The sequence below is a fragment of the Moschus berezovskii genome, chromosome 13 (genome assembly GCF_049115385.1).
Source record: "Moschus berezovskii isolate FMDL1 chromosome 13, NW_MosBer_1.0, whole genome shotgun sequence".
Classification (NCBI taxonomy): Eukaryota; Metazoa; Chordata; class Mammalia; order Artiodactyla; family Moschidae; genus Moschus; species Moschus berezovskii.
This window is the reverse complement of record NC_142472.1, coordinates 53,417,210-53,444,514: the sequence shown is the minus strand read 5'-3', so window position 1 is coordinate 53,444,514 and position 27,305 is coordinate 53,417,210. Positions and strand designations below refer to the sequence as shown.

At 40.8% G+C, this 27,305-nt stretch overlaps 1 protein-coding gene across 2 annotated transcripts in view; it reads left to right on the top strand.

The window, feature by feature from the left end:
• Positions 1-1,448: 1,448 nt before the first annotated feature.
• The window catches only part of LOC129556553 (phospholipid-transporting ATPase IB-like), an 85,046-nt gene continuing 59,189 nt past the window's right edge, over positions 1,449-27,305 (top strand). Inside the window, exons 1-15 of one of the 2 annotated variants that reach the window (XM_088842852.1) lie at positions 1,449-1,606; positions 4,356-4,455; positions 6,871-6,969; positions 8,021-8,066; positions 8,705-8,745; positions 10,326-10,399; positions 13,422-13,491; positions 18,756-18,883; positions 19,245-19,356; positions 19,657-19,822; positions 21,608-21,735; positions 23,159-23,236; positions 26,098-26,186; positions 26,455-26,496; positions 27,171-27,246. In XM_088842852.1, the coding sequence (XP_088698978.1) occupies positions 1,506-1,606; positions 4,356-4,455; positions 6,871-6,969; positions 8,021-8,066; positions 8,705-8,745; positions 10,326-10,399; positions 13,422-13,491; positions 18,756-18,883; positions 19,245-19,356; positions 19,657-19,822; positions 21,608-21,735; positions 23,159-23,236; positions 26,098-26,186; positions 26,455-26,496; positions 27,171-27,246 (1,350 nt within the window). In that variant the 5' untranslated portion in view covers positions 1,449-1,505. Of the gene's footprint in view, positions 1,607-4,355; positions 4,456-6,870; positions 6,970-8,020; positions 8,067-8,704; positions 8,746-10,325; positions 10,400-13,421; positions 13,492-18,755; positions 18,884-19,244; positions 19,357-19,656; positions 19,823-21,607; positions 21,736-23,158; positions 23,285-26,097; positions 26,187-26,454; positions 26,497-27,170; positions 27,247-27,305 lie in introns of both variants that reach the window. The other variant, XM_088842851.1, reaches the window with a different exon arrangement.

Sequence of the window (27,305 nt, the reverse complement as noted above, 5' to 3'; positions counted from 1 at the left end):
AACATTGGCTTTACCCAAAGGAAAAGTACAGCTTCTCCCTTTTCACAACAGGAGGGAGTTTTCCAGCTTTGAGCAGGGAAGTCAGGAGTCTATGGTCCTGTATGATTGCATTTCAGAGATATCCCAGGTCCTTGAGAAAGATTCCCTGAATCTTAAAGTTGGTAGAGGGCTTTTGAGATTTACATACATTTCAAAGGGCATAGAGTAAGTTTAGTTACAATTACAGGTTATCTATCACTTCATGGGAAATAGATGGAGAAACAGTGGAAACAGTGTCAGACTTTATTTTTTGGGGCTCCAAAATCACTGCGGATGCTGATTGCAGCCATGAAATTAAAAGACGCTTACTCCTTGGAAGGAAAGTTATGACCAACCTAGATAGCATATTAAAAAGCAGAGGCATTACTTTGCTAACAAAGATCCGTCTAGTCAAGGCTATTGTTTTTCTCGTGGTCATGTATGGATGTGAGTGTTGGACTGTGAAGAAAGCTGATCGCCGAAGAATTGATGCTTTTGAACTGTGGTGTTTGAGAAGACTCTTGAGAGTCCCTTGGACTGCAAGGAGATCCAGCCAGTCCATCCTAAAGGAGATCAGTCCTGGGTGTTCATTGGAAGGACTGATGCTAAAGCTGAAACTCCAATACTTTGGCCACCTCATGCGAAGAGTTGACTCACTGGAAAAGACTCTGATGCTGGGAGGGATTGGGGGCAGGAGGAGAAGGGGACGACAGAGAATGAGATGGCTGGATGGCATCACCGACTCAATGGACATGGGTTTGAGTGAACTCCGGGAGTTGGTGATGAACAGGGAGGCCTGGCGTGCTGTGATTCATGGGGTCGCAAAGAGTAGGACACGACTGAGTGACTGAACTGAACTGAAAGAGAATACTTTAGAAAAGAGAAAAGTGACTTTAAGGGTCTTAGAAAAGAGAAAAGTGACTTTAAGGGTCTGCAGGCAGAAAGACACCTGTTTGGACTTTAGTTTAGATGAAGGTCATCTTGGTCAGGGCTCAGGTTTCTGATCTGGGAGCCACTGCTCCTTAGCCAAGACACTCTTCTGGGGGGACCCCATCCCATCCTCCCCTCTTCTTCCCTTTTTCCTGTCTCTTTCCTCCTCCTCTTTCTGGGTCCAGCCACTGGGTCCTAATTCATGGTCCCTCACTCCTTTCTTGGGCCCTATGCCCACCCAGAGCCTCCGGGGATGAGGAGGGGTGGGGTATGTGAGCTGTGGAGGAGTCCAGCTGTCCCCTCTATGCAGGGCAGCAGAAGGCTGCCCTACCTCTCTTGGCCCAGGTCATGATCCCTGGGGGCAAAGAACGCTGTCCTCCCTAGGGAACTCAAGAGAGGCTGTGTGAGACCCCTCCACGTGCACACAGACACACACACAGAGTACCCGCTGCCCTCCCTGGAGCCTGCCTTCACCTGAGTTTCCATGTAACGTCTTGGTGCCTTCTTGCCACAGGACCTGTTCGCTTCTCTGGGGACTGTCGGAGGTGGAGGAAAAGATGGGCTGGAGGCAATCTCTGCAAGGAACAGACGTGCCAATGACCCGCACCATTTACCTCAATGAACCCCTTAGGAACACTTTCTGCGAAAACTCCATCAGGTGAGAAGACTGTGGAGGTAGGAGGAGAGGAAGCAGGAAGCCGTGGTCTTCCCTGCAAAAAACAACACTTTGTGTGGATGCTGCAGGCTAGAACAGCATTCTTGAACCTGGAGGAACTCACTGCAGAGAACAGGATTTGTCTTCACCTTCCCTTCGAGGCTTCTTGAAGTCGCTCTCTGCTCTGACTTGTCCCCATTCATAGGCACCCACCCACCAGCTGAGAGTGCTCTAGCAAAACCACTTGTTAGGGAGTGGGGAAAAGCCCTCGCCAGGAGAGCCACCCACCAACACCACCCACTGGGGAATGAGCATTAGCTAAGAAGAGTTCTGCTTCCTGAGGGATTCACTGAGCTGAGCACTGAGACTCTGCAGAGGCAGTTTAGATGAAAGCCTAAAAGGGACCTTTTTCATATATATGTTTGTAACTTCCCTGGTGGTTCAGATGGTAAAGAATCCACCTGCAATGCAGGAGACCCAGGTTCTATCCCTGGATCAGGAAGATCCCCTGGAGAAGGAAATGGCTACCCACTCCAGACTTCCATGGACAGAGGAACCTGGTGGTCTATAGTTCATGGGGTCACAAAGAGTGGACATGACTGAGCAACTAACACACATACGCACACACACATATATTCTGTATTTTTTTTTAAAACCAGGTTCTAAGGCCAGAGGTTGGATATACGAGCTCAGTAGTCAGTAAACTTTTTCACCATTAACTAACTAATCAAAGAGCTTAAAAATGTGCATCATTGACTTGGCAAGAGAAAGAGGATATCTCTGAAGCCAAAAATGAAGGCAAAGCAGGAACCCAAAGAGGTCATGGATGTGATGTGGCTGGTTTCTGAGGACACCTGCCCAGTTCTGGTGACTTAGGGCTTCAGATTTCGTGTTCAGTGGGAGGAGGGAACTCAAACCTAAGGCCACACCTGGTGGAAAACAGAATTGGAAACCCACCACTGTAATACTGTGTCTATGGAAGACTACCTCCTAAATGAAGGGAGAATAAAACGTCTGCTTTTTAAAAGGCACATGGTGAAGAAATGTAACATCTTTTAAATTTGGCTCTGACTTTAATATTTATAAAATTATTTTATGTATCAATAGTCTTAAAAGTTATTAAATGTAATGAATTTGAAGAACAGTTTTCGGTTGCTAATTATTAATTCTATTTAGTCCATGAGTCTTTCAAACACATCCTGCCTAGGGAATTCTTCAAATTCAATGAGGATGAATTAAAAGAAGAAATATTAAATTTCTTATTTAAAAACTCTAAAAGTTTGGTAAAATAACATGCATAATATCCGGCAAATCCAAACATAATAAAGAATATAAGGAGTATATGAAAAGAGGAAAGTATTAAAGATAAGTGAGGTACTCAGAACACATTTTTTAAAATTAACCATACTTCAATAGATTTTACAAAGATGTTTGAAGAATTTGATTCTTTATATTTTTGGATTTATAGAGCTAAATTTTTTAAACCATTCATATCTACCTATCATCTCTCTGTCATGGTCTGAATCCCCCCAAAGTTCATATGTTGAAATCCTAGCCCTCCAATGTGATGTTTTAGGAGGTGGAGCCCTTGGGAAATGATGAGGTCATTAGGGCAGAGTCCTCATTAGTGGACTTGTGACCTTATAAAAGAGCCCCAGAGAGCTGCTTTGCCCCTTCCACAATGTGCGGTTACACTGAGAATGTCAGTGGTGAAGTGGACACTCACCAGACACTGAATTTGCTGGTGCCATGATCTCAGACCCCCAAGCCTCCGGAACTGTGAGAAATAAATGTCGGTTGTTTATAAGCACCCAGTTTATGGTATGTTTGTTACAGCAGCTCAAATAGACTGAGACACTGTCCTAGACCAAAAGACATACTGTCTATACTTTTATACATGTTAAACGACCTTCACCGGAGATGCTGCTGGTTTACACCTACCGGCAGTTTGAGAGCTCATGTTTCCTCGTGTCCTTGCTCATAATGCTGGGATTGCTCAGTCACTCAGTCGTCAGTGTGAGAAGTGAAAGCCTCCTTTGTTTTTATTCCTTTGATTATTAGAGGTTTATTTGCTTGCTTTATGTTTACTGGCCACTTGGATTTATTCTTTTGGTAGTTACTTGTTTACGCTTTAGATCCATTTTTACATTATGGTGAATGTTGTTTGCGTAGTGGTTTTAAAGACTCACTGTATACGTGAAATATTAGCCTCTTTTTCCTGTGTGCTACAAATGTATTTTTCCTAGTTGGTTATCACTTTTCAGTCTTATAGTGTTTTCTTTCTGAACAGGACTTATATTTTTATATGTCAAAATTTTGCTCATTACCAGGTTGTGTTCCTTATTCCCTTCTCCTTTCCATGTGTTTTTTTTTCTTTTGAATTTTTTATTATGTATTGGAGTATAGCTGATTAACAATTTTGTGATAGTTTCAGTTGAACAGCAAAGGGACTCAGTCATCCATGTGTCTAGATAGCATGCTGCTGTCTGCTTTCAGATCCTTGGTTCTCCACATCTGCCTATGTATTCACAGTACTCCATAAAATAGGGAAATTCTTCTTTTACCTTGGGTTTTTTTTTTTTAAAGATAACAATGAATGCTGTGAAAAAGGACAAAATATCTTTAGAAGAGGCTCAGCATTTTAAAACAACGTTTTATCCACTTCTGAGTTATAACCAAATTTTGTGTTTTCCATTGGTGTTTACTGAGTTCAGAAGGCTAACTGTCTAACTTTCTACCTTTCTACCCACAGCACAGCCAAGTACAGCATGTGGTCATTTCTCCCTCGATATTTGTATCTGCAGTTTAGCAAAACTGCCAATGCCTTCTTCCTGTTCATCACTATATTGCAGGTGATGTTTTGAACATGTTGTTAGATTCAGATTTCTAAGAATTTAAAAAGGTATAACAATCTCATGAGTGTGACACAGAGAATAAGTTTAAGCACTGTAAAGAGAGAACTCTCTTCTTAAATTCTGCAACTTACTCAGTGAGACCCTAAACTCCATTTCTGGGCTGAAAGACATGTTGGTGAGCAGTAGATGAATTAATGAGATATATTTGAAGTGACTTTTGCCATTTGTGCCACCTCCATAATAAGATAATTTTATTGTATTTTGAAAAATATAATTCACCCCCTCATGTTAGTTTAAAATAACATCCCCCCGCCAGTAATGATAAGAACACTTAACATGAGGTCTAGCGCCTTAGCAAACTTTTAAGTCTCCAATCTCCAATAAAGTGCTGTTACCTGTAGGACCTTTGCTGCCCAGCAGATCTCTAGAACGTCTTCATCCTGCATAACTGAAGCTTTCTTCTCACTGAGTAACAGCTGCTGCTTCCCTCAACCCCCATCGCCAGCCTCTGGCACCCACTGTTCTCCTTGATAATTCTGTTAGTTTGACTATTTTAGATACCTCATATCAGTGGAGTCATAGTATTGTCCTTCTGTGACTGGATTTTTTCACTTTCATAATTTTCTCAAGGGTCATCCATGTTGTCACATATGACAGAATTTCCTTAAGGCTGAACTAGGTGTATGTATATGTACTATTATACAAAGAAATAATAAGCAAGCAAAAATACTAAGGCAGCATAGAGAGTGTACCTAGGCCCATGTCTGGAAATATAGCCTAAATACTGACTTAAAACTCAACATTAAAAAAACAAAGATCATGACATCTAGTCCTATCACTTCCTGAAAAACAGAAGAAGAAAACATGGAAGCAGTGGTAGATTTTATTTTCTTGGGCTCCAAAATCACTGCGGATGGTGACTGCAGCCATGAAATTAAAAAACGCTTGCTCCCTGGAAGTAAGGCTGTGACAAACCTACCCAGCATATTAAAAAGCAGAGACATCTCTTTGCTGACAAAGGTCCATATAGTCAAAGCTATGGTATTTCCAGTAATTATGTGAGAATTGAACCATAAAGAAGGCCCAGTGCTAAAGAACTGATGCTTTTGAACTGTGGTGCTAGAGAACATTCTTAACAGTCCCTTGGACTGCAAGGAGATCAAACCAGTCAATCCTAAAGGAAATCAACCCTGAGCATTCACTGGCAGGATTGATGCTGAAGCTGATGAACCAATACTCTGGCCACCTGATGCAAAGAGCTGACTCACTGGAAAAGACCCTGAAGCTAGGAAGGATCAAAGGCAAAGGGAGACGTGGATGGCAGAGGATGAGATAGTTGGATAGCAACAGCGACTCAATGGACATGAATTTGAGCAAATGCCCAGAGAGAGTGGAGGATAGTGGAGCCTAGTATGCCGCAATCCATGGAGTTGCAGAGTCAGACCCGACTGAGAGACTGAACAAGAACTTGTCTAAATTTGGAAAACTAAAGGGTCAGACCCCATACCTCACCTACCCTTGCATCCATCAGAAAGCAACTACAACCTCAGTTTCAATCACTTTATTCTTCACGATTTAGACAGTAGGGGGTAGCCCGAGAGCACTGTCTACAGGTAACTTGTACCCAGGAAACATTATTCTTCTGGGCCTCCAAAAAATTTCTCCTCTTCCTCAAAAAGAAGTACGATTAAGATAGCTGACCATTTGGATTTAGCTATTTTGAAAAGATGCTGTTTTATTTATTATTTTAAAATGTATTTTTTGGCTGTGGGGCTTGAAGAATCTTAGTTCCCTGACCAGGGATCGAATCCAAGCCTTTGGCAATGAAAGTGTGGAGTCCTAACCTCTGGACTGCCAAGGAATTTCCCCCAAAGATACTATTTTAAACATTGACGTTTTGAGCTGTTTCAACCAAAGCATAGTAAAGTGTCTATTAGAAAGGTGACACAATGACTGAAATGTTATTAAGCAATTGCTCTGGGGACTTTTCCACAGTGTATAACATTTAGTGTCTGGGCTTCTTTTGTGGCTCAGGTAGTAAAGAATCTGCCTGCAATGTGGGAGACCCGGGTTCAATCCCTGTGTCGGGAAGATCCCCTGGAGAAGGGAATGGCAACTCACTCCAGGATTCTTGCCTGGAGAATTCCATGGACAGAGGAGCCTGGTGGGCTGTATAGTCTATGGGGTCACACAGAGCTGGACACAACTGAGTAACTAACACTTTGACTTTTTGACTTTGAGTATTTAGTGTCACACTCCAGGATTGCTTTTGGTATCCTGAATCCTTTCCCTTTATATTTAATGTGTCTGTTGTTGTCACGTCCTGGGTCATGCCATTAGCAGTGTAATTTTCAGTATATGCAAAATATAATTAAGGACTTATGAAATTAATAGTGTAACTCTATTTTGCAGCAAATTCCAGATGTATCTCCGACGGGAAAATATACAACTCTGGTGCCTCTGCTAGTTATTCTTGTAATTTCAGGCATCAAAGAGATTGTAGAAGATTATGTAAGTTTACTGTTAGTAAATGCTCTCAGAACCACTGCCTTGAATGTAAGAGGTGTATTTCTTGCTCTTTTTTTTTTTTCATGCTACTGTTTGGAACTGTATAGTTCTTTAAATCTGTAGTTGATATGAAGAGTGAATTAAAGTTTTGAGGTTTCATGTTTTTAATCGTATATGTATTTGAGAGACCAGCAGGACTTCATATCTATTCTGAGAACTATGATAGTATCTTCAGGGACATAATCCAGCCAGAGGAGAGAATCCTAGATGGCAGAGAGGGATGTGCACACAAATTGTGCTCTTACTTCGTTACTCCTATAACCTTGGCAGAGGAGTGATTTTACAGGCACCTGCAGATTTCAGTAGAAAAATAAAAGAAGACAGATAGCTAACAGTATTTTCTTTTGCTGCAGCTGGGGTCTCTCTAGAGTTGTCTCCTCCTCACCTCCTACGGTCCTAATGCTCGTTTCTAAGATAACTAGTGGTGATCATTCGTATGTTTCTGCCTTACTCCTACCAGCTTGTTATGCTATCAGTTAAATCTGTTAGGCCTTTCAATTGGTCTGCAGTATGAAAGAATTTTTCAAACTTAAAAGCTTTTGGTTAAATTGGGGCAATATTCAACATAGCCAATTATGTGTTTTGCCAAATAGTCATTACAAACATCACATGAAATGCTAACATTTCAAGTAAGCTCTTTACTATGCAGCAGGCACTGTGGTATCAATATATCTTTGTGTGTGTGTGTGTGTATGTGTGTGTGTGTGTTAATTCATTTAAACTGACCTGATGAGGCTGTCACAGTCAGCCAGGGCAAGCTGGTTCTAGAGGTCCCACACTTGACCATGTTGGTCGTCGGCCTCCCTTAGGGCACACCTCAGTTTAGGAAGTCATGTAAAGGAGAAAGGAAAGTGAAATCAGTTATAGCCAAAGACCTGCTTTATAGTTAGGTTTACTACCTCTATTCTTTTTAAACCCACTGTGTCTTATATTGTGATTTGAATGATTCACTTCAAACTTTTGATATCATGGTTGTTTTTCCTTCCTGTAACAGAAACGACATATGGCAGACAAATTAGTTAACTCAAAGAACACAATAGGTAAGATATTAGATTTAGCTTTTACCCTATTTCACTCTAAGAAAATATCCAAATTCATCAAGTAGATACTTGTAATATGTTTTATAACATTTTGGTATTTAAAGAAATATAGAAATAGTAACAAAATATAGAAATAACAAAAACCAGAAGGAAACTCAATTTCCATATGTTAGAATCACGTAAATACATGAACTAGAATAAAAAGAAAGATAAAAGATGGGGAAGGGTAGAGTATTCAGGATATGAACAATTCTTTTTTGTTTTTTAACAATTCTTATGTCTGTAAAATAGATCTGGATGTTACATATTCTCTCAGTCCTAGTTTTGATATGTGCTGTCTCTGTATTTGATTGGAAAAATGTTGCTCTCAGGCTACAGCCAGTATTTTAGCATATAACAGCAAACTGTTTTCTCTTGGGATTGGAAGTGACTTAATACAGCCTCTATCTACCTGTCTATTTATATTATAATATATCATTATCCTATCATGTTATGTATATTGCTCATTTTGGTAAAGTGCATATTACTCTTTCAGTTTATATAAAAGTTAAATTAACAAAGAGAATATAAAGAAATGCCTGTAGTTTTTGGGAAAAGGTATCTTTATTACACTGAATACATAGCTGTTTCTTTTTCAGTGTTAAGACAGAATGCATGGCAAATGATTCTGTGGAAAGAGGTAAGAATGTATTTTAATGCTTAACTTAGTCATAAGCCCCTACTGTATTTAAAGCTAACAGATTTTTATCTGCGAAGCATGTCTTTCAAAACCATCATATTGTCCATTTGTTGTTATTGTTTATGAGGAAGTAGAGAATCAAAGAGAATGAGCCTCTTGCTCAAAGTTATGTGGCCAGGAAGGAGTGAAATGGATCTGAACTTCAGCTGGCCTGGCTAGAGGTCTACACACCTCCGCTGTGCCTGGGTGTTACCTCCATGTTGCTGCATGGAATATTTAAAGTCAGTTCAGTTTAATTCAGTCACCCAGTCTTGTCCTACTCTTTGCAACCCCATTGACTGCAGCATACCAGGCTTCCTGTCCATCACCAACTCCTGGAGCTTGCTCAAACTCATGTCCATCGAGTCAGTGATGCCATCCAACCATCTCATCTTCTGTCGTCACCTCCTCCTTTCCCAGCATTAGGGTCTTTTCCAATGAGTTAGTTCTTTGTATCAGGTGGCAAAAGTATTGGAATTTCAGCTTCAGCATCAGTCCTTTCAATGAATATTCAGGACTGATTTCTTTTAGGACGGACTGGTTGGCTCTCCTTGCTGTCCAAGGGACTGTCAGGAGTCTTCTCCAACACCACAGTTCAAAAGCATCAGTTCTTTGGTGCTCAGCCTTCTTTATGGTCCAACTCTCACATCCATACATGACTACTGGAAAAACCATAGCTTTGACTAGATGGACCTCTGTTGGCAAATATCTCTGCTTTTTAATATGCTGTCTAGGTTGGTCATAGCTTTTCTTCCAAGGAACAAGCATCTTTTAATTTCATAGCTGCAATCACCATCTGCAATGATTTTGGAGAACCCCCCCCCAAAATAAACTCTCACTGTTTCCATTGTTTTCCCATCTATTTGCCATGAAGTGATGGGACTGGATGTCATGATCTTCATTTTCTGAATGTTGAGTTTTAAGCCAGCTTTTTTACTCTCCTCTTTCACTTTCATCAAGAGGCTCTTTAGTTCCTCTTTGCTTTCTTACATAAAGGTGGTGTCATCTGCATGTCTGAGGTTATTGATATTTCTCCCAACTCTCTTGATTCCAGCTTGTGCTCCATCCAGCCTGGCATTTTGCATGATGTACTCTGCCTCTAAGTTAAATAAGCAGGGTGACCATATACAACCTTGATGTACTCCTTTCCCAATTTGGAACCAGTCTGTTGTTCCATGTCCAATTCTAACTGTTGCTTCTTGACTTGCATACAGATTTCTCAGGAGGCAGGTAAGGTGGTCTGGTATTCCCATCTCTTTAAGAATTTTTCATTCTGTTGTGATCCACACAGTCAAAGGCTTTGGTGTTGATTTAAAGTCAACGGTTCACAGCCTATTGCTGTGGGTACAAGACAGCATTTATATAGAGGATATCACAGAGGAATGAAAGCATCAGGAGATTTAGTTGTTCTAATATAGCTGAATTTATTAGGATGGCCCCAGAATTTTCATCTTATACTTTTTCTTGAGAATATTTGACAGATTTGGTTTTAATTGTGCTTTAAAATTCATGCTTCTTTGTTTTCTCTCCTGGTTTAAAAGGTTAATGTTGGTGACATTGTGAAGGCCACCAATGGGCAGTTCCTTCCTGCAGACATGGTCCTGATTTCTTCCAGGTTAGTTATGTTAGTGGGCATTTAAGGAACTTTTGTTATGAAATAGAAATTAAACAAAAAATCCCAAAGCCTTTTCTTCTTTCACTCCTTTCATCATCCCTTTATGCTGGAGACCAGTGATTGCAAACTTTTTCTGTAAAAGGACACATAGCAAATATTTTCAGCTTTGTGGGCCATGCAATCTCTGTTATATCTACTCAGCTCTTTTTCTGTACTATCAGAAACAACCAAAGGCAAAATGTAAACAAATAGAGTGATTGTGTCCCAGTAAAACTTTATTTATGAAAATAAGCAGGGGCCAGATTTAGCGTTTGGGTCATAGATTGATGATTGCTCTTCTATACTTTTATGATCTTTTCTTTATTTTCCCTGGACATATTTTCTTCTATTCTGATTCTTAGGTTAATTCTCTCTCTTCTACAATTTCTATAGACATTCAACAAATCTAAATTATTTTACACTTATTATCTTGTCTTATTCTCATGTAATAAAAGGATATATTTTACAATAGAAACAAAAATGATAGGGTACTTAAGAACAGATCTGACAAAACATATGCAAGTGCTTAATGGAAGACTTAAATGTATGGAGAAATATATCATGTTCTTGGATAGGAAGATTCAATATTATTAAGATGTCAATTCCTGCCAGACTGATCTAAAAGCTTACTGCCATTCCAACCAAAATCTCAAATATATTTTAATGGGAATCAATGAGCTGATTATAAATATTTAATTTGTACCTGTGGGATTTGAGCTTGTGGAGGTGATTGAATGATGACATTCAATGCCATTGAGAGAAGAGTCATTATACTTCCCAAGAGAGGGCAAGATGCCCTGCCATGCAGGGTCAAAAGGGAGGCATTGCATTTGGTCAGGAGGCAGAAACAAGAGAGAGAGGTCAGACCTTTAGTGAGATTTCTGGAGGAAAGTCAGGGCAGGGCAGAGTGAACCACTTAGGATTGCTTAAGCTCTAATACTTTGGCCACCTGATGCTAAGAGCCAACTCATTGGAAAAGACCCTGATGCTGGGAAAGATTGAGGGCAGGATGAGAAGGGGTCAACAGAGGATGAGCTGGTTGGATGGCATCATCAACTCAATGGACACGAGTTTGAGCAAACTCCAGGAAATAGTGAAGGACAGGGAAGCCTGGCCTGCTGCAGGCCATGGAATCACAAAAAGTTGGACTGGACTTAGTGACTGAATAGCAAAAACAGTCTTGGCTTAATCTTCTGGGCTCTGGGCTATAGGTCTCCTGTTGCCAAGTGCCAGGCCCTGGGATGATTTAGGGCACAAGTGTGTGAAAGTTAGATAAAGTAGCTGTTTAGGGAGCATAGATTCAGGATTGGTTGGTTTGCATGTGAAGGCACACTCCTGGTAGAGCCCTACTCTGTCTCTAAGGATCAATTGCCCTTGAGAGTTGCAGTCTCTTTCCAGTCAATTTGTAAGATGTCAAGACATCATAAGATACAGAAAGTCAAAGACAATGTTAATAGAAATGTATTTGGAAGCGCAAAGGGCTGAGAACAGTCAAGGCACCTATGAATAGGAATAAAGACTCAGACATAGCAAACTCAAAGCAGGGGAAGAAGAGGGTAGGATGAGTTGAGAGAGAAGCTTGAAATATTTACTTTACCATGGGCTTCCCAGGTGGCTTTAGCAGTAAAGAACCCATCTGCCAATGCAGGAGATGTAAGAGATGTGGGTTTGTTCCCTGCGTCAGGAAGATCCCTTGGAGAAGGAAATGGCAACCCACTCCAGCTTTCTTGCCTGGAGAATGCCATAGACAGAAGAACCTGGCAGGCTACAGTCCATAGGGTTACAAAGAGTCAGATGACTGAAGCAACTTGGCGTGCGTGTGTAAAATAGGTAATGGGAAGTAGGTGTGTAACAGGGATCTCAGCCTGGTGCTCTGTGACAACCTAAATGGGGTGAGATGTGTTGATGGGAGGCAGGTTCAAGAGGGAGGGGACATGTGTATGCCTGTGGCTGATGCATGTTGATGTATGGCAGAAATCAGTACAACATTGTAAAGCAATTATCCTCCAATTAAAAATAAATTTAGAAAAGAATAATTTGAGGGTAGTTGTCTGACTTCATTTAAAGAGATGATTTTCAATTTGTAGCAGTTTAGATGGGTTAATATTGGCACAGGAACAGAAAAACTAGAATCATGGGAGGTAAAGCTGAAACTGCAATACTTTGGCCACCTCATGCGACGAGTTGACTCACTGGAAAAGACTCTGATGCTGGGAAAGGTTGGGGGTGGGAGGAGAAGGGGATGACCGAGAATGAGATGGCTGGATGGCATCACCGACTCTGTGGACATGAGTTTGAGTGAACTCCGGGAGTTCGTGATGGACAGGGAGGCCTGGCGTGCTGTGATTCATGGGGTTGTGGAGAGTTGGACATGACTGAGCGACTGAACTGAACTGAACTGAATAGAGAATCCAGAAACACATCTGTACATGTTGGAGCTTTGATGTGTGACAGTGGTGTCACTCTGGTTTAGTGATAACAGGAGTTAGTTGCTCAGACATGTCTGACTCTTTTGTGACCCCATGGACTGTAGCCTGCCAGGCTCTTCTATCCATGGAAATCTCCAGGCAGTAGTACTGGAATGGGTTGTCATTCCCTTCTCCAGGGGATCTTCCCAACTCAGGGATCGAACCCAGGTCTCCTGCATTGCAGGCAGATTATTTACCATCTGAGCCACCTGGGAAGCCAGTGGTAACAGGATGGGCTGTTAAGTAGTAATGTTTTGGAACTGGTTACCCACACAGCAAAGAGTGAAATTCCTTTCTACACAGAAACCAACCTTAGGGAATTCCCTGATGGCCCAGTGATTAGGACTCTTGGGTTTGTAGGATCAGACCGCTGAAATCCACTGGGAAGCTAGTTGTGGTCCTTTCAGTTCTGAAGAATCCTTACTGATGTAGATCATATTTCATGGTTACAGTTGTTGGGAAATTAATTTGTTGGAGAGATATTGATTCAGTATTATTCATTTTATTTTCTTTAGTGAACCTCAGGCAACATGTTTTGTTGCAACATCTAATCTGGATGGAGAGACGAATCTAAAAATACGGCAGGTAAAGACACCTTTATTTACTTCTTTGGCTGCATCTGGTCCAAGTTGTGGTACCTGAACCCTTAGTTGCGGCACATGGGATCTAGTTCCCTGACCAGGGATGGAACCCATGCCCCCTGCATTGGGAACCCAGAGTCTCATTCACTGGACCACCAGGGAAGTCCTGAGATGCCTTTCTAATTCCTAACTTTATACTTGAGTCCACAGTGTCAAGTTTTGTCGTGTACAAAATTTACTTTTTTTTTCATGATGAAAATGGACTCACCACTAATAAATGGATGTAATTTATCCTCATGAGATATTTAGAAGGTAATTTCAAAAGAATAAGCAAGAACTACATGAATGTGTCACTCACTACAGCAAGAAAAATCATATTGTATAAAATTCAGGTCATAAAGGTGACACACCTTTATGCATTTTGTTTTGAGTTTGATATTTCTGCTGGTGACTTGGTGATAAAACTGTCCTGACTAAATTTAACTAGATCAAAGTGTGTTACTCGCTCAGTCATGTCCAACTGTTTGGCACCCTGTGGACTGTAGCCCACCAGGGTCCTCTGTCCATGGAATTCTCCAGGTAAGAATACTGGAGTGGGTAAGCAATTCCCTTCTCCAGGGGATCTTCCCAACCCAGGGACTGAACCCAGGTCTCCTGCCTTGCAGGCAGATTCTTTACTGGCTAAGCCACCAGGGAAGTTGTCCATAACCAGATTAAAAGGGAATATAAATGAACACTGGGTGATCTTATATATCATTGCTTTTAAAACTACCATCTGAACTTTAGCATGTGATTATGAGTGGGCAGAGGCAGTGTTCAATTATCTTTCCATTAATGGAGAAAAGGGCATTGATCTTTGCTCTGTTAGTTTGCTTAAGTAAGGAAGTCCCTGATTTTACATTTGATTATTTGCATGTCTGTTGCTATCTTTACTGAAAATTTGATTTGAAAATAGAAAACAGGCTTAGAATTTGTTAAGTCTATCATCTTTGTAAAATAATTGAGAAAATCAGTTTATTTTACCTCTGTCACTTTCCAAATCCCACCTTTGTCCTCAGTGCTAATCATAGTAATACTTTGATACCTACCTGATTTTTTAAAATTCAATTACAGACTTCTGTTTCTGGGAAGATGGAGTAGACATTGTTTTACCTATTTTTTCTTGCTAAGTACAAATAAATACTTTGACTTTTATATAAAAAACAAACATAAGACTCTGAAAAACTGAGAGAAGAAGTCAGATAGCAGGACCTTGCGACCCTGAGAACAATGTGATGGCGAGTTCCCTGTTCTTTCTTTGGCCTCATTTATCTCAGGGTCCACATAATCAAAGCTGTGGTTTTCCCAGTAGTCACACACAGATGTGACAGTTGGATCATAATGAAGGTTGAGCACTGACGAATTGAACTATGGTGTTAGAGAAGACTGTGGAGAGTCCCTTGGACAGCAAGGAGATCAAACCAGTCAATCCTAAAGGAAATGAACCCTGAATATTCATTGGAAGGACTGATGCTGAAGCTTCAATACTTTGGCCACCTGATGCAAAGAACCGACTCATTGGAAAAGACCCTGATGCTGGGAAAGATTGAAGGCAAAAGGAGAAGGGGGTGGCATAGGATGAAGTGGTTAGATAGCATCACCAACTCAATAGACATGAATTTGAGCAAACTCCAGGAGATAAGAAAGATATTCCTTCCAATGAATATTCAGGGTTCATTTCCTTTAGGATTAGGAGACCATGTGGATGGTAGTAACAAGTCATAGCAACCCATTTAAGCCAGGGAGGTGTTGTTGAAGGTCTACAGGGCTCTCACCCTTGCCCAGTTATAACTGACCACCCCTCCCCCCAACTTGGCCATCAAAAGAGGTCAAGTTTGCAACTTGTATGCTTATCCCCCATCATACAGTAATGAGACAGCACTTTCATCCCCTGTCAGAGAGGTGCCAGAGGAAGCCAGCTAAGCTTTAAATGATGTCTAGTATCTCGTAACATAATACATGTAATAGGCAAGCTGTCCGGTTTCAATCAAAATTTATTCACCATACTCCAAACCAGAAGGATCTCTAACTCAATGAAAAACGACAACCCATGATGCTAACACCAAAATAACAAAAAATGTAAGCATTATTTGACAGAGACACTACAGGGGACATTAGAAAAAAGGCTTTCATGAGCAATGACAAAAATGCTTGAAACAAAAGTCTCAGCAAAGAAACAGTCTCAGCAAGGAAATTTGGAAATTTAAAAACTTAAAAATACAATAACTTTCCAGTTGAGCTATTTCAAATCTTGAAAGATGATGCTGTGAAAGTGCTGCACTCAATATGCCAGCAGATTTGGAAAACTCAGCAGTGGCCACAGGACTGGAAGAGGTCAGTCTTCATTCCAATCCCAAAGAAAGGCAATGCCAAAGAATGCTCAAACTACCGCACAATTGCACTCATCTCACACGCTAGTAAAGTCATGCTCAAAATTCTCCAAGCCAGGCTTCAGCAGTATGTAAACCGTGAACTCCCAGATGTTCAAGCAGGTTTTAGAAAAGGCAGAGGCACCAGAGATCAAATTGCCAACATCCGCTGGATCATGGAGAAAGCAAGAGAGTTTCAGAAAAACATCTATTTCTGCTTCATTGACTATGCCAAAGCCTTTGACTGTGTCGATCACAATAAACTATGGAACATTCTGAAAGAGATGGGAATCCCAGACCACCTGACCTGCCTCTTGAGAAACCTGTATGCAGGTCAGGAAGCAACAGTCCGAACTGTACATGAAACAACAGACTGGTTCCAAATAGGAAAAGGTGTACGTCAAGGTTGTATATTGTCACCTTGCTTATTTAACTTATATGCAGAGTACATCATGAGGAACGCTGGGCTGGAAGAAGCACAAGCTGGAATCAAGATTGCTGGGAGAAATATCAATAACCTCAGATATGCAGATGACACTACCCTTATGGCAGAAAGTGAAGAGGAACTCAAAAGCCTCTTCATAAAAGTGAAAGAGGAGAGTGAAAAGGTTGGCTTGAAGCTCAACATTCAGAAAACAAAGATCATGGCATCTGGTTCCATCACTTCATGGGAAATGGATGGAAAAACAGTGGAAACAGTGTCAGACTTTATTTTTTTGGGCTCCAAAATCACTGCAGATGCTGATTGCAGCCATGAAATTAAAAGACGCTTGCTCCTTGGAAGGAAAGTTATGACCAACCTTGATAGTATATTAAAAAGCAGAGACATTACTTTGCCAACCAAGGTCCGTCTAGTCAAGGCAATGGTTTTTCCCGTGGTCATGTATGGATGTGAGAGTTGGACTGTGAAGAAAGCTGATCGCCGAAGAATTGATGCTTTTGAACTGTGGTGTTGGAGAAGACTCTTGAGAGTCCCTTATACTGCAAGGAGATCCAACCAGTCCATTCTCAAGAAGATCAATCCTGGGTGTTCATTGGAGGGACTGATGCTGAAGCTGAAACTGCAATACTTTGGCCACCTCATGCGACGAGTTGACTCACTGGAAAAGACTCTGATGCTGGGAAAGGTTGGGGGCGGGAGGAGAAGGGGACGACGGAGAATGAGATGGCTGGATGGCATCACCGACTCTGTGGACATGAGTTTGAGTGTACTCCGGGAGTTGGTGATGGACAGGGAGGCCTGGCGTGCTGTGATTCATGGGGTCGCGGAGAGTCGGACACGACTGAGCGACTGAACTGAACTGAACTGAACTGAACCCCCCCACCCCAGCCCAGACACACACAAAGCAACCCACAAAGCAACCAACCAACCAAATGGAAAAAGCTCAGGGGTTGGGCTCAACAGCAGAATATAAGGGCTGGAGAAAAGAATCTGTGAATTGAAAGATAGCACAATAGAAACTACCCAGTTTAAACAACAAAGAAAGTAGATGAAAAAAAAAGAACAGAAATGTATTTGTTCTTGTTGGGGGCTTCTCTAGTGGCTCATACAGTGAAGAATCTGCTGCAATGCAGGAGACCTGACTCAGTCCCTGGTTGGGAAAGATACCCTGGAGAAGGGAATGGCTACCCACTCCAGTATTCTTGCCTGGAGAATTCCATAGACAGAGGAACCTGGTGGGCTATAGTCCATGGGGTCACAAAGAGTTGAACATGACTGAGTGACTAACACTTTCATTACACTTTTCATTCTATTCTCTTTCTGATTTAAAGAATTTCTTCATGTACTTTCAGTACATAAGAATAGGTATATCAGTTTTATGTGTTGCAAATGTCTTCTTTACAAATGTCTTCTTCAAGTTGGTAACTTGCTTTCAGACTTTAAGGTATCTTTTGTTGAACAGAAGTTCATCCCAAACGGTTTCAATGTAGGTCCCTGAGTGTCAAAACTTTTAAGACTTCGTATGCATGCCTGAGAATATTTGTACTAAACTTTCACATTTATTTGAAATTAGAAAGTTGTAACATTCTAGATTTAAAGGTCTCTTAATTAAGTACTTAAAAATAAAATCCTCTGTCTTTAAGTATTTCCTATTGTTAGACTAATGACAATTTGATTTCAAATTCTCTTGGAGGTGATCTGCCTTTTCTCTCTGGAAGGCTGAGATCATCTCATTGAAATGAGGCATTTTCTCGATGAGAGATTCTCAAAGTGTGATCCTTGGACTGGCAGCATCACCATCCTGTTAGAGCTGTTAGAAATGCAAGTTTTGTTGCCTTACCCCAGACCCACTGAATAAAAAACTCTGGGGGCACAGCCCTGCAATCTGTACTTTAACATGACTCCAGGTGAGTCTGATGCACACAGAAGTTTGGAATCATTGTTCTAGATCCTTGCTAGTCAGAGTGTGATCCACAGTTGAGCATCATCAGTTATAGGCATAAATCTATCAAATACTCTATGGTGTTTGATCGTGATAATTATAATTTCACTCCAAGGCGATGGAAATTTAACTCTCATACCTCTTTTGACCTCATTAAAATTATTTGCAAAATGTTGGTATGGCAAAGCCTTCTAGCAAAGTTTATGTTAGCATTTGATATACATTTTTTTTTTTGGCTTGGTAAGTACAATACATTTTCAGACACTGACTTTCATAATATTCTTCTATTAGCCATTATGGCAACCCTCTCCAGTATTCTTGCCTGGGAAATGCTATGGACAGAGGAGCCTGGTGGGCTACAGTCCATGGGGTCGCAAAGAGTCGGACATGACTGAGCGACAGAACAACAACAATGAGACATTGAACTTTGCCTTGAAAATTCTGTTTTCATTTTTCCTTTTGATTTTATTTTGTAGGCTTTGTCAGAAACAGCTGCCATGAAAACAGAAAAGCAATTGTCAAGCCTATCTGGAAAAATAAAATGTGAAGAGCCTAATTTTCATTTCAACAGTTTTGTGGGAACCTTGTACCTAAATAATAAAAGGTATCACTTTTTTCCTTCTCAAACATTTTTTTTGTCTGCTTAATCTTCCCTGACAATTACTTTTATAGTCACTCTAAGTATAAAGAATGTTTTAGTCTCTAAAATTTTTAACCTACATATCTTAGGAATGGTGAGAAATGGATAACAAAGCAATTTTTTCCTGTGCTGTTTTAGAAAGATATTTTCTTTGAAGATACATTTGTTTTTATCGCTATTTGTCTAGAAAGTTGAACTTGACAAAGGAAATATATATATATATATATATATATATATATATATATGGTGAATGTCTAGGTTTGTTTTACATTGTGAAAAGAAAAAGTTCTGTGGTAATTTACTAATACTCTTTTTATTTTTTTAGCCCTATTTCAATTGGGCCTGACCAGGTCTTGCTGAGAGGTACACAGCTTAAAAATACTGAGTGGATCCTGGGCATAGTTGTTTACACTGGATTTGAAACTAAATTCATGCAGGTAAATAATCTATGGTGACAAATAGCATTGCCCCAAATCACAACATTTTGTGTTTTTAGGAACCCTAGGACTTTGGACTTTGAGATGATAGGTCTGCTATGCTTCCTGTGAACTAGAGACTGATGCCCCAAGAAGCGAGGTGGAAACCCATGGGCACACTTTCAGTCCATCCGTGATTTGGCAAAAGATGTTGTACTTTTTAACCACTGCGGTTTATTACCTCCTTCACCATCAAACTGTAATTCACCTGTCTTGCTTGTTTCTGGTCCTTTTGGTGTGTGGTTGCCTGCTATCATGCAGAATGCAGTCAAGTCACCCCTCAAGAGATCCAAGGTGGAGAAGGTGACCAACATGCAGATCCTGGTGTTGTTCCTGCTGCTCTTGGTCATGTCCTTGGTGAGCTGTGTGGGAGCCATATTCTGGAAAGACAGATACAGTGCAGAGCCCTGGTACATTGGGAAGAAAGGTAAGTGTCAGAGCATGGGAGGAAGATGCCACCCTTGTAAGTTACTTCCCATGTTTTCATTTAAAAGGGAAGTCTCTCGTTCTAACTGGAGGTTGGTGCTTTTGCTTTGTTTGTTTTCAGAAACTGAAGGTTACTGAGTTTTAGAAATAGAACATTTCCTTCTTAAGATTTTTTGGGAAAGATTGTCCTGCCAGTGTCATGTAATCCTGGCATTCCGGAATAAAGCAGAGAGAGGGGGCAGGCAGAGGCATGAGACTGAGTCAGATGGAGGAGGCCCACACCTTTGCACCTGTCATGCAGTCACCAGAAGGGCTTGGACAAGGTGTTCACTTCCCTGAGCCTTGCTTTCCTCACTTGAAAGGGGACGGTAGCTGCCTCCTTCTGTCACTGCAGGGCTCCGTGTACAGTGAGTGGTGACAAGGAGCTCCGAGGGGACTCAGCGGCCATAGTGGCCTTCTGTCAGTAAGAGGTTTAAAGGTGAACTTAAAGGGATTTGGCATGAAAATTTCAGCAGTTTTGTTTCTGTCTTTCTGTGTTTTCAGGGTCAACCGTCTTACATCTTTCCACCTTTTCTAATCTATCACCTGAGGATTCTGTGTTGCCCTAACTTCTCCCGAGAGGACCTGTTTGCGAGCATTTTACAACTTCCTTTGTATTTAGTTAGAACTCCTTCCTCCCATAATTCAACTATGTAAATTTAATGTGTAAGTCTGAGATGCAAGTTTTCAGGAAGACATATATAAGGCAGTACGTATAGATCCTCTGAACAATTTCTAGATATTTTTAAGAAAAATATCTTTTACTTCTTTCCCTGGGTTTTAAAAAATCATTATAATAATTGTCTCTTTAGCTTCAAATCTACGGTTGTTGCTAGTTTAGTCCCCAAGTCATGTCCGACTCTTTTGCAGCTCCATGGACTATAGCCCACCAGGCTCCTCTGTCCATGGGTTTTCCCAGGCAGGAATACTGGAGTGGGTTGTCATTTACTTCTCCAGGGGAATCTTCCTGCCCCAGGGATCAAACCTGGGTCTTTTGTATTGGCAGGCACGTCCTTTACCACTGAGCCACCAGGGAAGCCCTCAAACCTACTGTTGCTGCTGCTGCTGCTGCTGCATCACTTCAGTCGTGTCTGACTCTGTGTGACCCCATAGACAGAAGCCCACCAGGGTCCCCCGTCCCTGGGATTCTCCAGGCAAGAACACTGGAGTGGGCTGCCATTTCCTTCTCCAATGTTTGAAAGTGAAAATTGAAAGTGAAGTTGCTCAGTCGTGTCCGACCCTTAGCGACCCCACGGACTGCAGCCTACCAGGCTCCTCCATCCATGGGATTTCCTAGGCAAGAGTTTAAAAAGTCCTCCTCATCACCCCCTCCTTGTCTCCTGTGTTTAGCAACTTCCTTTCTTCAATGCTTTTCTCACCACCTTTTCAAGAGCCATTTCTGTGCCTCCAACTTTGTGTTTTTGCTGCTACCCACCTCACAGAGCTCGTCCCGCTGTAGTTCCTGGCTCATCCCATTTTCTCAGGCTGCATCTGAAGTTCTCTGAGGGCAGGATCTAAGTCTTATTAGAACTTGTATCCCATGCTTCTATGAACCCTGTTACATGGTTGATTGGTACTTAGCTAATATTTTAAAAACTATTTTATATCTGTGTCCACTTAATTATACTCTAAATAATAATTTCCATGGAGAAAAATTCCACAATTTTAAAAAGTAATAATGAGAACACAGCTGAATAAAGATATGGCCTGAAGCCACAATGCGGTTCCTCTGATTTTTCTTCCGCAGATCATGACTATCACAGCTTTGGGTTTGACCTTTTGGTATTCATCATCTTGTACCACAATCTCATCCCCATTAGTCTGCTGGTCACTCTGGAAATTGTGAAATACATTCAGGCCCTGTTTATAAACTGGGTGAGTAGTAAATTCAGGAAATTAAGACAGTTCTGTCTTGGGTTATGACTTTGGTTTCGAGAATCAATGTGACTGAGTCCTTGTGGTGGGGCCAGTGCAGCTGACAGGCCAAGAGCCAAAGCTGACTCAGCAGTGCCTGGATGCCTTTGACTCACTTTTGGGGATACAACATTTTCCCTATATATATATTTTCTAGACGATCAGAAATATTTAAGAGATAGAGGTTTAGTAGCAAGTGTAGAGAAACAGTCAACCATTCAAACTTAATATACTCACAAAGGAGAGTCCAATAGACTTACAATAGATTTACAGAGCTTGGCAAGAAGGACAGAAACAATGGCGTTTCATCATTCCTTCAAATTAAGAAAAATATTTCTAGGTGACAACCATGTATTGACTGAAGTTAATACTTTGTCAGTTGTGACTGAACAGATTTTCAAATCTGTGTGTAGGGTTGTCACTTTTAGTTGTTTTTTTTTTTTGTCTTCATATTGTTCTTTTATTATTGGAGTATAGTTGATTTACAATATTATGTTAGTTTCAGGCATATGGCACACAGTAATTCATAGTAGTTTGCATTTGCTGATCTGTATTATTATTATTTTTTTTAACTGGAGGACAATTGCTTTACAATGTTGTGTTGGTTTCTTCTTTGAAATAAAATTCTTTCTGGATATCACCTTAACAGGATCCTCCCAATATGTTGATGCTGCTGCTGCTGCTGCTGCTAAGTCACTTCCATCATTTGAATGGGAGTATTATTTTAGCAACCACAAAATTAGACAAAGTGCCCTCAAATATGGAGAAGGCAATGGCAAGCCACTCCAGTACTCTTGCCTAGAAAATCCCATGGATGGAGGAGCCTGGTAGACTGCAGTCCGTGGGGTCGCTAAGAGTCGGACACGACTGAGTGACTTCACTTTCACTTTTCACTTTCACACATTGGAGAAGGAAATGGCAACCCACTCCAGTGTTCTTGCCTGGAGAGTCCCAGGGACGGGAGAGCCTGGTGGGCTTCCATTAAGCAGCAGCAGCCCTCAAATATGTTCTCATCTGATCTTTGCTGTAGCTCTGAGTAGTGCCAGGAGGGCGGTCCCTGTTACTGCCCTATCTGATAGACGTAGTAACTGAGACACACTTAAGGCCACACAGCGTGCCTGAGGCACAGACAGGATTGAAAGCTGCACCTTCCAAATCACCTTGACCTTTGTTTCTACATGGCTTTGCTTCTCCTGAATCGACTCTGCAACCCGTGTGAAAAACTAGCGTATATGTGTCCCAAACCAAGTATTCTGGACTCTCTACTGTGAATTCTTTATAAATGTCAAGCACATCAGAAGATCAGTGGCAATATGGACTTCCTGAAGAAGTTTTGAGCCTAGTTCTGTCTATGTGGCTTGGTTATTTTGTTTGTTTCCTGCAGGATGAAGATATGCATTTTAAGGGAAGTAACGTCTATGCCATGGCCAGAACATCCAATCTTAATGAAGAGCTTGGGCAGGTGAGGGCCTCTCCAGGGCTGGGCAGTGTGACAGAAGCGCCTCAGGAGGTGGGTCTAGGGAGAGAGTGTGCAGAGCTGAAAGGCCAGATTTAGCTGTGGGCAAGAGGTAATATGGGGCTTCCCCAGTGGCTCAGTGCTAAAGAATCCGCCTGCAATGTAAGAGACCCAGGTTCAATCTCTGGGTTGGGAAGACCCCCTGCAGGAGGGCATGGCAACCCACTCCAGTATTCTTGCCTGGGAAATCCCATGGGTAGAGGAGCCTGGCGGGCTTTAGTCCTGGGGTCGCAAAGAGTCGGACATGACTGAAGTGACTGAGCATGCACATAGATAATGTGACACCCTTGTGAAGCTTTAGGAATATAATTTATTCCAATTATTAATAATATTACATAGTGGGTTACAAGTAGAACATACCTGATACAGGTTATTATGTGCTTATGAAAGAGTGAAAGAGCTGCGGGACAGGTAGGAAAAGCTGCTGGGGGCTCCCAGGGCTTCATGTAGCTTTCAGGGAGCCACAGGGACCCTGGATTCTGTGGATGGCTGGGTTTCTGCTTCTTTAAGGCAGGTGACTCATAGGGGAGCATCCACAGGCTGTTGTGAAATTTCACATCGGCCAAATCCATTCATCTGCCCACAGCTGCCAGAAGGGAAGCAGTAGAGCTTCTGGATCTTCACTGAAAATGTCTCTCAATGGTGGAATCTAATCTGCAGACCAGAGAAACGTAGCCTCAGGCCTTTAGACCCTGCCTTACAATAGAAAGGCGGGAATGATGCCCAGTTACCAACAGACGGTTGCTGGTTGCCTTTTAAATGACAATGGCATCTTTACAAGTTTAAATTCAGTTTTAAAAACTCCCATGATTATTTTTCAATTATACTGTTAATATAATAAAGCTGAAAAAAAAACCAACATCAACTCTCACAGTTGTATAGAACTTGAAGGAAGAAAGACTTGTAATTGTTACTTTTTTCTATCTACTTTTTGTTCTGTCTCTACATATGTATTTACTAGATTATGACTTTCTATCTTTCAATTAATTAGAGGCCATATATAAATTATGGTAAAAGGCAGAATTTTGGAGTTAAACATCCTGAATGTGAATCCTGGTTTCATCATTTACCAGCATCAACAAAGATACCACTGGAGAAGGAAATAGCAAGCTACTCCAGTATTCTTGCCTGGGAAATCCCATGGACAGAAGAGCCTGGTGGGCTACAAAAATCCATGGGGTCGCAAAGAGTTGGACACGACTGAGCATGCATGGATGCACAGGCACCACAAGAAAAGAAAATTACAGGTCAATATCCCTTATAAACTCAGATGCAAAAATCCTCAACAAAATGTTAGCAGATCAAATTCAACATGAATAAAGGATCATACATCATGATTATTTATTCCAGGAATGCAAGACTGGTTCAATATGCATAAATCAACCAAAATGATACACCCTTTTAACAAAATGAAGGATAAGAAATGTATGCAATAGATGCAGAAAAAGCATTTGACAAAATTCAACATCCATGTATCATAAACGTCTCATTAAGTGACTACAGAGGGGACATATTTCAATGTAATAAAGGGTGTGTACAACAAGCTCACAGTTGAAATTATACTCAGTGAAAAATGAAAAGTTTTTCCTCTAAGATCAAAAATAAAACAAGGATGCCTCTGTTTGTAAGGGTAGCATTAAAAAATGCTACTTTTATTCAACTTAGTATTGTAAATCCTAGCCATGGCAGTTAGGCAAGAAAAATAAATAAAAGGCATCCAGATCAGAAAGGAAGAATTAAAGCTGTCTCTTTTGACATATGACATGTTAGGTATGCTGCTGCTGCTGCTAAGTCGCTTCAGTCGTGTCCGACTCTGTGCGACCCCACAGACGGCAGCCGACCAGGCTCCGCCGTCCCTGGGATTCTCCAGGCAAGAACACTGGAGTGGGTTGCCATTTCCTTCTCCAATGTGTGAAAGTGAAAAGTGAAAGTGAAGTCGCTCAGTCGTGTCTGACTAGTAGCGACCCCATGGACTGCAGCCTACCAGGCTCCTCTGTCCATGCGATTTTCTAGGCAAGAGTACTGGAGTGGCTTGTCATTGCCTTCTTCGCATGTTATATATAGAAAACCCTAAAGACTGCACCAAAAACCTGTAAGCAATAATAAAAAAAGAACCGAGGAAAGTTGCATGACACAAAACCAATATACAGAAATAAGTTGTTTCTAAAAATGAAAACAAATGTTTCTGAAAGTATACGTGAAAATTTCTGCCTTTTATTATCATTTTTGGTGACTTAAATGGTTAGCATCCATCTTATCTATCCAAATAATGCGAAGATCTTAAAACTTTAAATCCACATTGCTTTGCAGTATTCATTGGACAGAAATGATCACCTACAAAATTTCCATTGGTCTTTAAAATGAACATTATATTCATAATCATGATTAAAATAGCTTTCAATCTGGTTTTCTTTTTCATCTGAGGTATACATATATTGGTATATCAATACCAATCTACCTACTTAATGTTTTCTAGGTAGTTTTAATGAGATTTCTTACATCAGGAAAATGAACTTGGACTTCTGAATTTCTTAGGTTTGATGACTTGAAGTTTACTTCGCATGTTACCATAGAATTGCATCTCCAGTGTAAAACAAAGAGGAGAGTATGGCTTCTGAAAGAAGTAAATATTAAAGATAGAATTCTTATAGATTGAAATCCTTGCTTTCTAAAAATTCATATAATTTGAGGATTTAAAGAGAAAGAATGCCATCTTTGCTCTCTAAATACATTTTAAGTTATGTCATTTATCATGTTAAGTTTTTCTTCATTTGGTTAAATTTAAAATGTATTTCTTCTTTGTGTAGGTGGAATACTTATTCTCTGATAAGACAGGAACCCTCACTTGCAATATTATGACATTTAAGAAGTGCAGCATTGCTGGTATAATGTATGGGTAAGTGTTTTTATTGCCATACTCTCTTGAAAGTTCCCATTTTTTTTTTCTTAAAAATTAAGTAGCCTTCATTTACTCTAAAACTTATCTGAACTTCTACAGCTATATCTGAATGAGATTGCAACTTAACATACCTTAAATGAAAACTTGTGGTGTTTTTATTTTCTAAAATATGGTTTACGTCTACTTTTAAACATGATTAGAATTCCTAAAGAGTTTTATATTTATAACCTGTAATCATCATATTTCCTCCCTCACTTTCTCTTAGAGATCTGTCAAGCAAAAGTGATGATGGTGCAAAAGACTTGAGGTGACTAGATAACATTCTCTCCTCCTTTGCCGGTGTTCCTTTTCCCTGGATGTTTTATCATACTGGAGCACTGACATACAATCACACAGCCCCCATTGTTCAGACCCCCAGTGGCAGTTCTCAGGAAGCTCCCTTGTATAGATCTTTCCCATGTTTCAAAGAACCCAGAATCTCTTCTTCAGTTTACTGTGTTGGTGGCAATTTCCTCTGCCTCAAAATCTATATACCTATACCATATTCAACACAAGTTTAAGCATTTTCTAACGCAGCTTGAGGTCTGGGAAGTTGTATAATTTGACATGGTGGGGGGGCCTTGTGTGTTCAGTCATGTCCGACTCTGTATGGCCCCATGGACTGTAGCCCCGCCAACTTCCTCTGTCCATGGGGGTTTTCCAGGCAAGAATGACTGGAGTGGGTTGCCATTCCCTTCTCCGGGGGATCTTCCCAACCCAAGGATCTATCCATGTCTCCTGAATGTCCTGCATTAGCAGGCTGTTTCTTTTACCACCGAGTCACCAGGGAATTATAATTTGAGAGAACACTGACTATGTACTAGTTGTAAGTGTGATTTAGTGAAAACAGAAGACGGGCTGTATTTCACTTAGGTCTATGTGGTTGCTGACTGGTACTGCCGGGAACTTTTAGTTAAAATGACTCTTTTCTGTTTTCTTCAGTCAGTCTCCTTGTTCCATCTCAGACTCCTACGAATTCAATGACCCCGAATTGCTGCAGAATTTTGAGAATGATCATGTGAGTCTGCTGTTTTCCCTCTATGTTGTCAGGGTATTGCTATATAACTTTCAAACACA